We start from the raw sequence: 13,054 nt of genomic DNA on the forward strand, positions 1-13,054 counted from the left end.
GTTGCTAGGACTCCTGGGTCCCCAGCACTGAGCTTGCAAGGGGCTGCCTGTGTCCTGGACTCAGGGTGCTGGAAGGGGGGTGGGTAATTTGCTGCCCCTGCAGGGAGAGCCCAGGGGAAACTCAGTCCAGCCATCCAGTTCACTGAGCCAGGCCAAGGGAGTCTTTACCCCCCCCCCCAGGAAATTCCAGCTGTTATAGGGGGCTGGGCAGGGGGCGCTCTTCCCTGGCAGTCAGGGCTGGGCGCCGGGGGGTGCTGTGCTGTGGGGAGTGGGGTGTAATCCCCCGGCAGTCAGGGTCAGGTCCCGGGGGGCTCAGTAGGGGGCGCTCTGACTCTCCCCTCCCCCTGCAGAGGCTGTGATAACTGCAACGAGTGGTTCCATGGCAACTGTATCAACATCACCGAGAAGATGGCGAAGGCCATTCGGGAATGGTACTGTTTGCAGTGCCGAGGTGAGGAACGGGGCGGGGAGCCCGGACTCCTGGGTTCTCTCCCGGGTGGGGGGTGGGGCTGTCTCCTTGGTATTTCTGGCGGTGATGTGCTTTCCTCTCCCCACTGCAGATAAGAACCCCCATTTGGAGATCCGATACCGGCACAAGAAATCCAGAGAGAAGGAGCGGGAGGGCGAGCGGGACCGGGACCGGGCGGAGAAGGACGAGCTGAGGAAGAAGGCCCAGGGGCTGGCCCTGGACCAGAGCCGTGGGTCGAAAGTAGGTGGCCAGGTGAGTGCGTTCTGGGGGGCAGGGCGCAGGATTCTATCCCATGAGCCCGTGGGCCGCGTTGCCAGGGAGCCAAGCTGCAGGGTTCCAAGAGCGGCTCCACGTGCCAGCCGGGCCCTGACGGTTCCAGTCGCTGCTGTTCCCCGTTCCTGCCCAGGGAGGGCGTGCTTTTGATCCTCCCTCTCATTCCTGACGCTCCCCGTGGGCAGAGTTAAGGGTAAACACCCTGGAATCTAGTTTGATACCCCTGAATCCCCGGGCAGATAGTTCTGACTGAGTTGCCATGTGGCGTTATGTGCAGCTGTTCCCCAGCCGCCCCTCCCCAGAGGTGGCTGCATCTTGGCACCAGGCGAGCCATCCCATTTTGAGTGGCAGCACTCCCCTCCCGTCAGTTGTGCCTGGAGATTTTGAAAGCGACCTGACGGTTTCCTTTCCATTCTTACTCCATATTTCTGGAGCATGGGGCAGTTGGGTGAGACCAATGGGCACGGGGTGAATTGCCGACTGTACCTTATTGGCTGTGGCAGCACTACAAATGCAGATGTGCTAACTCGTCTGCCTCTTCGCTCGGGAAGTGTTCTCCCTGCCTCGTAAATCCACCCGGAGGCTGTGACATTTTCTCCTTGCGACCAGCCTTGGTTACCTTCAGAATAGACTGTCGTGCCCTCTGTGCAGCCCAGCCCGCCCCCGGTGCATCTCCGCCTTTCCGAGCTAGGGGAGATGACATCCCTGTAAAAACTTCTGACCCCGTCCGCTCTCCAGTGCTGCAGCTGGACGGGAGAATGAAGGATTCCCAGTTTCCCCGAGATAAATGCCACCCGTGGGCTTATGCTGTAAGTGCCCTCAAACGGCTACTCCCGGCGCATCTTGCGGTCTTCCCCCCCTCCCCCCCCGATCTCGGTGCCCGTGATCGGTTTGTTGGATGCCAGGTGGAGCGTCAAGTCTTCAGTTAGGATCTTATAAATCCCCGAACACTGCAACCAGCGGAGAAATAAGGGAGAGGGCTGAGGGTGTGGGGTCTTCGGGGAGGAGAGGGGAAGTAGGAGGAGAGGGCTTTTTTTTTGTGTGGGAGGGTGGCTGAGCGCGGGATAGGTGCCTCTTTAAGGGTGCTCCAGCGGGCAAATCAGCTGAGATGAGTCTAGAGCCATCTCCAAGCCGTAAGCTCGGTGCGGAGTCAAACCTGCAGGAGAGCCGGGCTGGTCACAACAGCAGCAAATGTGTTGTGAGTTTTTTTTTTTCAAAAAAAACCCGCATCCTAGTCCCTTTTCTGGCTTATTAGGGCCCAAAAATTGGATGCAGCTCTGGGAACTTTGCTACTAGCTGGGGCTGGAATTAATCCGTGAAACGCACCGTGATTTTCTTCTGCTGTGGCAGCCCAAATCTAGCAGATGGCACGAGGAACAGAAGGGAACCGGGCCTGTTAAGCAACAGATTCCACCGCAAAGAAAGTGAATGAAGCTTGCTAGGAATGAACCGCTACATTTTAAACGGGGGCTTGGCTTAGACGCACCCTTTACGCCCACAGTTATTTCTGGGCATGCCGGATAAAATGCAGACCTCCAAGTTGTGGATTTGTGGGTGCAAACAGCTAGACTTGATTAAAAAGTATCCACATGTTTTGGGTGTGGAGGGTAGGTTGTTGCAGTCCTTAGCAATATTTAAAGGGATGGTTGTGATGCCAAACAGATTAAAATTCTTAAAGGGTACAAAGGAATGTTTCCAGATTACAGGGGTGTTTCCCTTTACCAGCCAACTTCAGCTTTGGACTGAGGGGCACATGCTAAATTGCCTCTTTGCAAGGAAGAATCTAAAGGGGCTGGGGATGTTTTAGGAGAGAGACTGAGAGGAAGGTAGAAATCTCAAACCTGGCTTGTTTGATAGATCTCACCACGAGGCAAGAGCAAGTCAGATTTGAAGGCAGTGGATGGAGTGATAATTTCAAAGATGTGAGAGTAAAAATGGTCTCTCTTTCTCCTGCCCCAGTTAAGGACGCCCTCAGTTAAGGACGCCCCTGGTTAAGGATGACTTAAGGATGACTTCCCCATCTTTCTACAATGTTCAAACTTGTCATTCTTACAGTTCTCTCATCCGCAACAGCAGATCAAGCGCTCGGCACGGATGTGTGGGGAGTGCGAGGCGTGCCGGCGGACAGAGGACTGCGGCCAGTGTGACTTCTGCCGCGACATGAAGAAATTCGGAGGGCCCAATAAAATCCGTCAGAAGTGCCGTCTGCGGCAGTGCCAGGTCCGGGCACGGGTGAGTACTGAAGCATTCACTTCCTGTCCCTAAACACCTGTGTTCTCCGTCTGGAGGCTATTACCCAGCTGCCCCGCTCCAGAGGTGGCCGCATGTCATCTGAGCTGCTTACCAGAGTGTTTCTTTTCTTTCTAGGAATCATATAAGTATTTCCCAGCCTCGGTAAGTTGGCTCCATCCTTTCTGGGCCCATTTCCCTGCAGGATTCCTGGGTTCTCTCCCTAGGTCCGGGAGGGGAGAGGGGGCTAGTGGGTAGAGCAGGGGAGTGGCTGGGAGCCAGGACTCCTGGGTTCTCTCCCCAGCTCTGGGAGGAGAGTGGGGTCTAGTGGGGAAAGGGGAATGGGAGTCAGGGCCTATTCCCAGCTTTTGCAGTTTGATCATGGACTGGTCTCTTCCCCTCGTTGTGCCTCAGTTTCCCTGTCTGTGTCTGGGGCAGCCACAGGGGAGGGGGTAGGTCTGAGGTGTCAGGCAGCAAGTGTTTAACCCCCTCTTGGCAGATGCTGCGAGGGCGGGACGAGGACCTGCAGATGCTGAAAGAGCAGTTGGAATCGTCCGCCACCCCCGAGCCGTTGTCGGACGACGACCTCCCGATTGACCCCGACTTGTACCAAGATTTCTGTGCCGGAGCCTTCGACGACCAGAACCTGGTGAGGGCCCCACCCAACCTGGGGATCCCACGTGCGGCAGGGCCCCGGGAGAACCCAGGCGCCATGTGTCCAGATAGAGCATTCTCCAAATCGTTTTACTCTGCGGCTGTTCCTCAGCTGGCCCACCCCAGAGGTGGCTGCATCTCAATGCAGGGTGTCCCATCCCTGAACGTTCAGCCTCTGGGCCGTTTTTCCTAGTTCAGGTCCTTGGACATGTGGGGGGATCCCTGGACAAGAGCCTGGGTTGAGCGTCATTGAGGGCTCCGAAGGCCTCTGTAGCCCGCTTGGGAAGAGCAGAGCGGTCTCTAGAGTATGTGGCCTCTCAAGCTCACTCAGGGGGTGCTGGTCTCATCCTTGTCTCCTCTTCTGCCACCCCCCACCCCTCCCCCAGCCATGGCTCAGTGACCCAGAGGATGCCCCGTTCCTGGACCCCGTGCTCCGCAAACGCGCCGTGAAGGTCAAGCACGTCAAGAGGCGGGAGAAGAAATCGGAGAAGAAGGTAGGAGCCAATTGCAGCCGCCACAGAGGCTTTCCCCAGTCGTGGGGTGTATCCCGGCTCTGGGACGGCAATGGGGGCTAGTGGTTAGAGCGGGGTGGGGAGGGGCTAGGAGCCAGGACTCCTGGGTTCTCTCCCTGGCACTGGGAGGGGAGTGGGGTCTAGTGGTTAGAGGTGGGGGAGGGGCTGGGAACCAGAACTCCTGGGTTCTCTCCCCAGCTCTGGGACGGGAGTGGGGGCTCGTGGTTAGAGCAGGGGGGGCTGGGAGCCAGGACTCCTGGGTTCTCTCCCTGGCACTGGGAGGGAAGTGGGCTCTAGGGGTTAGAGCAGGGGGGGCTGGTCACGGAGGGGCCCCTGACGGGAGGTGGAAAGGGGGAGATGGCCCTGGGGGGCCACAGGGCGCTGACGTGGTCTCTCCCCCCCCCCCCCCCCCCCCGCAGAAGGAGGAGAAGTACAAGCGTCACAAGCAGAAGCAGAAGCACCGAGACCGGTCGCGGCACGCTGAGCGGCCGGACGCCAAGGACCCGACCTCCCTGCACCAGTGCCTGGGCCCCGGCTGCATCCAGCCGGCCCGCGCCGCCTCCAAGTACTGCTCCGAGGAGTGCGGCATGAAGCTGGCTGCCAAGTAAGGGCCCCGGCCTGACCCCTGCCTGGGGATGCAGCCCCGACCCCAGGGACCTCCTAGCTCTGGGAATCCCCGGGCCCCGGCAGGGGTCCCCCATGGCGTTGGCACCATCCCAGTCACCCGAATGAGACCCCCGGGACCCCCCCAGCCCCATATCCCCCCTGGATGAGACCCATGCCTCCCCCAGCCCCATGTCTGTTCCCCCCGTCCCAGATCAGAGCCACAGGGGCCCCCGAGCCCGTATCCCCACCCAGCCCGGATCAGACCCATAGGGGCCCCCCAGCCCAGTATCCCCCCCCATCAGACCCACAGGGTCCCCCCCCCAGCCCCATGTGTCCATCCCCCTTCCCCTCCCCATCAGACTCTCAGGGGCCCCCCACCCCAGATCAGACCCCCAGGGTACACCCCAGCCCCATATCCTCCCCCTTGGATTAGACCCATGTGGCCCCCAGACCAGTATCCCCCCCCGCAGGTCAGTCTGTCTCTCTCTCCCCACCCAGCCGGATCTACGAGATCCTTCCGCAGCGCATCCAGCAGTGGCAGCAGAGCCCGTGCGTGGCGGAGGAGCACGGCAAGAAGTTGCTGGAACGGATCCGGCGGGAGCAGCAGCAGGCGCGGCTGCGGCTGCAGGAGATGGAGCGGCGCTTCCACGAGTTGGAGGCCATCATCGGCAAGGCCAAGCAGCAAGCCATCAAGGAGGATGAGGAGGTGGGCGGGCCCGGACGCCTGGGTTCCATCTCTGGCTCTTGGAGGAGTGGGGGGGGGGGGGTCTGGTGGGTTAGAGCGGGGCGAGGGGGCTGGGAGCCTGGACTCCTGGGTTCTCTCCCCAGCTGTCCTGTGCTCAGGGATCCCCCGATGGGGCTGCACTAACAGGGCCCTCCCTGCTCTCTCCCCACAGACTAACGAGGGAGACAGCGACGACACCGACCTGCAGATCTTCTGCGTCTCCTGCGGGCACCCCATCAACCCCAAGGTGGCACTGCGCCACATGGAACGTTGCTACGCCAAGGTACGCTGCCCTGCCCCATGGGGCCCGGGAAACGCAGACTCTCCCCTTGTCCCTGCTCCGCTCCGCCCCAGAGGTGGCTGCATCTGCCGGCCGTGCGGCGTTATGTCTTGTCCCTGTCCCCTTCCCGGTGCACTGACGAGCCCTGTGTTCTCCCTTTCCCCGCAGTACGAGAGCCAGACGTCCTTCGGATCCATGTACCCAACCCGCATAGAGGGGTGAGTCCCAGCCCTGTGGGGGGCGCTCTCCAAATTCCTCCCCCTGGGACCTTATGGGCTGACATTGTCCATTCTCTAAATCTTCCCCCACCAGCCTGACCCCTTGGTTCCCCCCCACATATGGTTCCCCCACTGACTCCCCCTGCCTGTTGTCCCCTCTCCACCATTCCACTGCTTTTGGTTCCCACAGCACTGTAATTCCCCCGCGGGACATCACCCGTTGTCTTCGATTCCTACAATCCTCCTCTCTGCCCTGCTCGCATGTACCTTCGTAGGCTCCTCGACCCGTGGGGTGAGAAGGGACCGCCAGGGGCACCTAGTCTGACCCCCGACCACGCCGCAGGATTTAAACCATCCAAGACAGATGGCTCCAGCCTCTGCTCGAAACCTTCCTCGAAGGAGCTTCCACGACCTCCCGAGGCCTCGGTTCCATCGTCCTCCTGTTCTTCCCGGCCGGAAGTTTTCCCTGAGATTTAATCTCAATCTGCTGTGCTGTAGTTCGAACCCATGGCCTCTCGTCCTGCCCTCTGGGGCAAGAGAGAACCACCTGTCTCCATCTTTTCTATGGCAGCCTTTGGAGTAGTCGAAGAGCGCTCACATGTCCCCCCCTTAATCTCTTTTCCAAACTGAGCGTTCCCACTTCCTGCAGCCTTTGCTCACGTGGCTGGCGTCCCACCCCTTTGATCGGCTTTGTCGCTCGCCTCTGGATCCTACCCAGTGTCTCCACATCCTTTCTGTGCATTGGTGGCCGAAACTGGACACCCTCCTCCAGCTGCGGCCGAGCAGAGCCGTCCTGTCACCTCCTGGGACCTGCAGCCACGCCTCTGTTAATGCAACCGAAAATTGTACGTGCTTTTTTCTTTTTGCAACAGCATCAGCATCATCGGCGATCCCTTGAGGTTGAGCACGATCTCTTCCACGGGTTTTGTTTTTCGTGGGTCCTTTGGTGACTGAGGAGTCCGATCCTTGAGCCGCAGGCTGCTTGGCAGATGTTGCAGGTTGGGTTGGAAGACAGGGCTGGCACGGGGGGACAGTCGTCTGTCCTTTTCTGGCGTTTTTCTGCGTCCTCAAAACGGACGTTCCCTCTCTGACAAGTCTTCACCAGTTATCCCTACCCTGGGCCACTCTCCCCCAGTGTGTGGTGTCAGTGCCACATCTCTTGACGTTTATCTTGAGGGTGTCGGCCTCTGTGAGGACACTGACATTAGTGCGACGATCTTCCCACTTTATGTTGAGGATCTTCCAGAGAAAGTGCTGGGGCTGGCGTTCCAGGTTTTCAGGTGTTTTCTGTAGGTCACACAAGTCTCTCAGCCATAGAGGAGCGCTGGGATCACCACCGCTTTCTAAACGAAAAGTCTCGTGTGTGTTCTGATGTTGTGAATGTTGAACACCCGGCGAGACAGTCTGCCAAAGGCAAGACTGGCACGGCGAATTCTGGGCTGGATCTCGACGTCTCTGTCTGCCCTCTGTGAGAGATGGCTGCCAAGATAGGCAAAGTCTTCTACTTTTTCCAGTTCTTCTTTGTCGATATAGATCTTCCTCGCTGGGTCTGATGCTTGACCGGGGACTGGCTGGTGGAGAACTTTTGTTTTGCCGATGTTCGGAGTTAGCCTTGGGCTTTTGTAAGTTTCAGAGAAGCAATTTAGGGCGAGATCCTCCTTTGTGTGCGCAACGACAGCACAGTCATCTGCGTCCCGGAGTTCGGTTATTGTTGCCGATATTAGTTCTGGCATGGAGACGAGAAAGGTTGAAGAGGTGGCCGTCAGTCCGATATTGGATGCCAATGCCCTGCGGTAGACGGTCTTGGGTTAATGTTGTCATAGCTGCTAAGAAAACGGAGAAAAGGGTTCGGACGACAAAGGGCTCAGAGGTAGAGCCACTGCACAGGATGGAGGCGGTCATCAGGTTGTGAAGGAGTCTTACAATGGGGATAAATTTGCTTGGGCAGCCAAACTTTGACATGATTTTCCACAGAGCCTCACGGTTGACAGAGTCGAAGGCTTTGGTCAGATTGATTAAAGGCCATATAAAGCTCCTGGTGGTGTTCTTGGCATTTTTCCTGGATCTTCCTGGCTGCGGAAATCATGTTGGTGGTGCCTTGTGATGGTCTGAAGCCACACCGGGACTCTGGAAACAGGCGATTCACTGAGATTCTAGCAAGAATCTTCCCAGCGATGGAGCGGAGGGCAGTGCCTCAGTACTTGCCACAGTCGGCCCTGTCTCCCTTTTTGAAAATGGTGACGGTGTTAGCATTACGTAAGTCAGCGGGGATTTCTTCGGTGCGCCAGCTTTTGAGGAGCAGCAAATGAAGCTTGTGAGTCAGTGTTTCTCCCCTCGCTTTGCGTACTGCAGCTGGTACGCCATCAGGACCTGGTGCTTTATTGGTCTTCATTTGATTAATTGCTTTGCGGATCTCCTCAGGTGTTGGTGGGTTGGCAAGAGTTTCCCAGATTGGGTGCCGAGGGATGGAGTCGCTGGTATCCTCAGTCTCAGTCATTTCTCGATTTAGAAACTTTTGGCCGTGGTCTTTCCAGCGCTCTTTGATGGATCCGTTCTCTTTAAGAAGGGCACTACCATCTTCAGATCTCAGCGGTGCGATGGGGCCACGTGAGCTTGGGCCGTACAGGGTCTTTTTCTCACGCTAAAAGCTCCACATATCATGTCTGCCAGCGAATGTTTGGCTTTCTTTTGCTTTGTCTTCCCACCATTTGGTTTTGATTTCTCAGCTCCTCCTTTGAGCTGATGGAGAGAGCTCTGCTTCTGACTGGACAGTGGTTGGTTTTGCCAGTCGCGGGAAGCTTTTTCTCTTCTGGCCCAAAAGGGCTGTAATCTCAGTGCTGTTGTCAAACCAGTCCTGATGGCGGCAGGTAGCAACGCCGATGGATTCCTCGCAAGCCTCGCGGATGGTCTGTTTTAGGGCTTCCCAGTCTTCCTCGACACTTGTGTTGTCATTTCCAGGTGTGCATAGGGCCAGTTTTTCACCGAGGAGCGTTTGAAGGTCTCTCGGTGCGCTGAGGATTGAAGTCTTTGGATGTTGTGTTGCCGTCTGTGTGGTTTGGATTGCTTTCTATGATTCGGTGCAATCCTGAGCGACATGACTGACCTCTCCAGGCAGGGGTCAGTCCGGCAAGCATCGGCTCCTCTCGTGACACGGGTGATTTGGACATCTCTTCGCTCCTGTGTTCTTACAACGACCTAGTCTAGGAGGTGCCACTGCTTTGAGCGGGGGTGTTGCCAAGTTGTTTTCTACTTGTTGCTTTGTCTGAAGACAAGTTTGTGATCACAAGGTTGTGCTCTGCACATTGACCGAGCAGAAGGATGCCGTTGGAAGTGGTCTTGTCCACTCCTTCCTTCCCAGCGGTGCTACTCCATACGTTAGAATCTTGGCCAACTCTTGCGTTCAAGTCCCCTAAGAGGATTAACTTCTCTGTTTTGGGGAGTGGATGCAGAAGGTCATAAGCCGCTCGTTGATGCTGACGGGGAGCTCAGTGAGGCGGTTGACTAGAAGGTTCTTGAGTGCAAAGCCAACAGCGTGTATTGGCCTGTCGCGTGCTGGTTTTCCTTTCCAGAAGAAGGCCACTGGAGGGCGGCAGTTATCCTCTGATGGGCAGGCCGTGTCTTGCCGAGAGCAACGATGTCGCTGTTGAACCTCGGGCGACAATCGCTGCTCTGCCTTTTGGGGCTTTCGCTTTTGGATCCGTCCAGCAGGGCACGGGCGGGCCGAGTTGCAAAAAACATTTTTTGGTTTTCGACCGCGTAGGGCGCGATCCCCCTGGAGCCGGTTCTCCAGTCAGGTATGGTGGGATAGCCTGTGTTTGGGGCACCCCTTCCCCGTCTGGGGTGAGCAGAGGGGTTCCTAAAAAGCCCTGCTCCGTCATGCCCGCTGCTGCCGAAAATGCCCCCCTGTCCCAGTCCAGGGGAAGACTGTTATACTTATAAGAAGCACATGGGATCTTTTTCAGGGAAAAAGGCAATACGCTGCTTTTATTGGAAACACAACAATTAGCATATACATTTAAACACACACACACACACACACACTCTCTCTCTCTCTGTCTCTCTCTCTGTCTGTCTGTCCGACTCGATGTTCTAGTTACAGTCCAGAGTCCGGATCAATCTAGTGGCCAGCTGGTTGATCACGGGTAGGGAGGAGCCGGGTTCTGTCGGTCGAGACGCGATGCTCCGGGGAAGTCTTGGCAGGACGAACCCAAAGTTTCATGGCAAGGCCCCCTGTTTATATAGTGATTCTCCTTCATTGGGACCAATGAGTTTTGCACTGTCCTGCTGTAATCAATCGCCGTTTGACGAGTGCTTAAATTGTTCTTCTCATCCTTTATCTTGTTCCTTCATCAGTCTCTCGGGGAGTTACCCTAGGCTGGTTTTGATCACAGCTATCTTGTCTCCATCGATAGGTGCCTGCCTCATCCTTAGAGTCGTCAATCTGCCCTCCTCTGACATCTCAAGAGGGGCACGTTGCAGCCTCCTGGTGCCTTTACGTCTGTTCTTGGTTCCTCCCTAGAACATCTGGTCCAGCGATGGCCTTCACACTTCTCTTCTAACACGCACGTTCCTCGTTCACACACACAACAGGATTGATTTACGCAGAGCAGTTGAACAGGAACATCCAATAACAATGCAGGAGAAAACAATCGTCACCTTCTTTTACTTATTTCAAAACGCTAATTTTAAACCTACAACAAAAGGGTGACCCTAAAGGTCCATTACTGCCTTGAAATCAGCTTCAGACACAAGATTCTGGCTGAAGCCTCTTTACCAATGGCACACGAGGCCGTTCCTTCCTGCTTTCAGAAAGGATGGCTGGCAGGATATGATCAAATCATACAGCAGTACATTTAATACATGCTGCATTATTCTTTATCCTTCATTCTAAGTTATACCAAATACAAACGTAAAATCCCAGTACTACAACACGACGACCGTCTTGTGGTCACCGCCTGCGTGTGGCTCTGCGGCTAGGGCCTCCGGGCGCTCATGTCACCTGTCTCCGTCGCCACTGCCCATCGCCGCAGGGCTTTTACGGGGGGGGGGAATTATTCCTGGGAAAGAAGCCTGCGCATGAGTTATTAAGGGGGGGAGCTGTTCTGCACCAGCAGCCGCACAGATCTTGGCGGGAGAGGCTCCGGAGTCCAGGAGGTCCAAGACGAGCGGGGCAGCCCTTCGTCCCCCTTCGCAGCCGTCGAGAGGCGATCCTGCTTCAGTCCGCCTCTACTGCCCTGGAGGCCTTCCACCAGGTTGTGTTTGCAACAGCGTCGCGTTGCTGACTCATGTCAAGGTTGTGATCCACCACAACTCACAGCTCCTTCGCAGCCGGGCTGCTGCCCGGCCAGTTTTCCTCCAGTCTGTAATTGTGCGTTTGGTTTTTCCACCATCCATGGGCCTCCGTTGAAACGCATAGTGTTGGCGATAGCCCCGTTCTCCGATTTATCAAGATCCCTCTGATGTTGAGCTCTGTCCAAAGGCTTGGCAACGCCCCCCTCGCTTTGTGCCATCTGTAAACTGGATCCGTTTGCTCTCTCTCTGCCCACATCCTGGTAGTTAATAAAGATGTAAAACATCCCCGAACCCAGAACAGATGCCTGTGGAACCCCACGTGCGACCTCCCTCCGATCCGCCATCATTCAGACAATTTCCAAAGGGCTCCTGGGTTCTCTCCCCGGCTCTGGGAGGGGAGTGGGGTCTAGTGGTTAGAGCAGGGGGCGCTGGGAGCCAGGACTCCTGGGTTCTCTCCCTGGCTCTGAGAAGCAGGATTGAACGCACATGTATGTGCCTCAGTTTCCCCCTCTGAACAATTGGGCGATGCTGTCTAGGTTGTCCTAGGGGCATGGAGCCCCCCCCCCCCCCCAGCTGGTAGCAGCTGCAGCCTCTCACCTGGGCACCGTGTCTCCCCTCCCCAGAGCCACCCGCCTCTTCTGTGACGTCTACAACCCTCAGAGCAAGACCTACTGCAAGCGGCTGCAGGTGCTGTGTCCCGAGCACTCCCGCGACCCCAAGGTGAGGGGCACTGGCTATGGCTGGGGGGCAGGGGTGGGGGGCTGCGGGTTGGGAGCGAGGGCCAGCGTGTGTGCGAACCCTGTGGTGCCCCCTCCAGGTGTCGGTGGACGAGGTGTGCGGCTGCCCCCTGGTAAAGGACGTGTTTGAGCTCACCGGCGATTTCTGCCGCGTGCCCAAGAGGAAATGCAACCGGCACTACTGCTGGGAGAAACTGCGCCGGGCCGAGGTGGACCTGGAGAGAGTGCGCGTGGTACGGAGCGGGGCTGGCGCTAGGGGGCGCTCTCCCCTGGCAGTCAGGGCCGGGCGCTGCGGGAGGCTGGGCAGGGAGCCCTCCCCTGATAGTGAGGCCCAGGCACTAAAATCTAGGCATGATCCCAAGTGGTTTTTATTCCTTCTGACTGAAGAAATTCCTGCCCCCTCATCCCTCCCACACTTCTATTAAGTAGGGAGCTCCCCTTTTCCTGACCCACTCTCTGTCTGTTGTCGCTGTGCGTCTGTTCCTCAGCTGCCCCGCCCCAGAGCTAGCTGCATCTCCCCGCCGGGTGAGCTGTCCCCATCGGCGTTATGTGCAGCTCTTCCCCAGCTGCCCCACCCCAGAGCTAGCTGCATCTCAGCGCTGGCCGAGCTGTCCCCATCGATTTTATGTGCGGCTGTTCCCCAGCTGCCCCGCCCCAGAGCTAGCTGCATCTCCGCGCCGGCTGAGCTGTCCCCAGCGGCGTTATGTGCGGCTGTTCCCCAGCTGCCCCACCCCAGAGGTGGCCGCGTGTAATGGCTCCTCCTGCTGTTGGCAGTGGTACAAGCTGGACGAGCTGTTTGAGCAGGAGCGGAACGTGCGCATGGCCATGACCAACCGGGCCGGGCTGCTGGCGCTGATGCTGCACCAGACCATCCAGCACGACCCGCTGACCACAGACCTGCGCACCACCACTGACCGCTGAGCCCGGTGAGCAGCTGGGGGCCGGGGCCTTCCCTCACGGGGGAGCCGGCTCCCCTCCAGGCTGGCTCGGGGGGGGCTGGGTTCCAGGGCCTCCCCTAACGACTCTTTCTCTCTCCCAGGGTCGGCGCCAGGCTCAGTGG

The 13,054-nt window shown here is 57.6% G+C and overlaps 1 protein-coding gene across 1 annotated transcript in view; it reads left to right on the forward strand.

Annotated features, from left to right (window-relative positions):
• Nucleotides 1-13,054, forward strand: part of CXXC1 (CXXC finger protein 1) — a 13,579-nt gene extending 525 nt beyond the window's left edge. The window contains exons 2-15 of the mRNA XM_029913761.1: nucleotides 351-451; nucleotides 561-721; nucleotides 2,816-2,974; nucleotides 3,110-3,136; nucleotides 3,471-3,620; nucleotides 4,012-4,119; nucleotides 4,557-4,741; nucleotides 5,242-5,449; nucleotides 5,640-5,750; nucleotides 5,916-5,965; nucleotides 11,881-11,977; nucleotides 12,075-12,227; nucleotides 12,769-12,920; nucleotides 13,034-13,054. Coding sequence (XP_029769621.1) covers nucleotides 351-451; nucleotides 561-721; nucleotides 2,816-2,974; nucleotides 3,110-3,136; nucleotides 3,471-3,620; nucleotides 4,012-4,119; nucleotides 4,557-4,741; nucleotides 5,242-5,449; nucleotides 5,640-5,750; nucleotides 5,916-5,965; nucleotides 11,881-11,977; nucleotides 12,075-12,227; nucleotides 12,769-12,915 — 1,657 coding nt within the window. The 3' untranslated portion in view covers nucleotides 12,916-12,920; nucleotides 13,034-13,054. The remainder of the gene's footprint in view (nucleotides 1-350; nucleotides 452-560; nucleotides 722-2,815; nucleotides 2,975-3,109; nucleotides 3,137-3,470; nucleotides 3,621-4,011; nucleotides 4,120-4,556; nucleotides 4,742-5,241; nucleotides 5,450-5,639; nucleotides 5,751-5,915; nucleotides 5,966-11,880; nucleotides 11,978-12,074; nucleotides 12,228-12,768; nucleotides 12,921-13,033) is intronic.

This window comes from Terrapene carolina, unplaced genomic scaffold, assembly GCF_002925995.2.
Source record: "Terrapene carolina triunguis isolate 2854851 unplaced genomic scaffold, T_m_triunguis-2.0 Scaffold848, whole genome shotgun sequence".
Lineage (NCBI taxonomy): Eukaryota > Metazoa > Chordata > Testudines > Emydidae > Terrapene > Terrapene triunguis.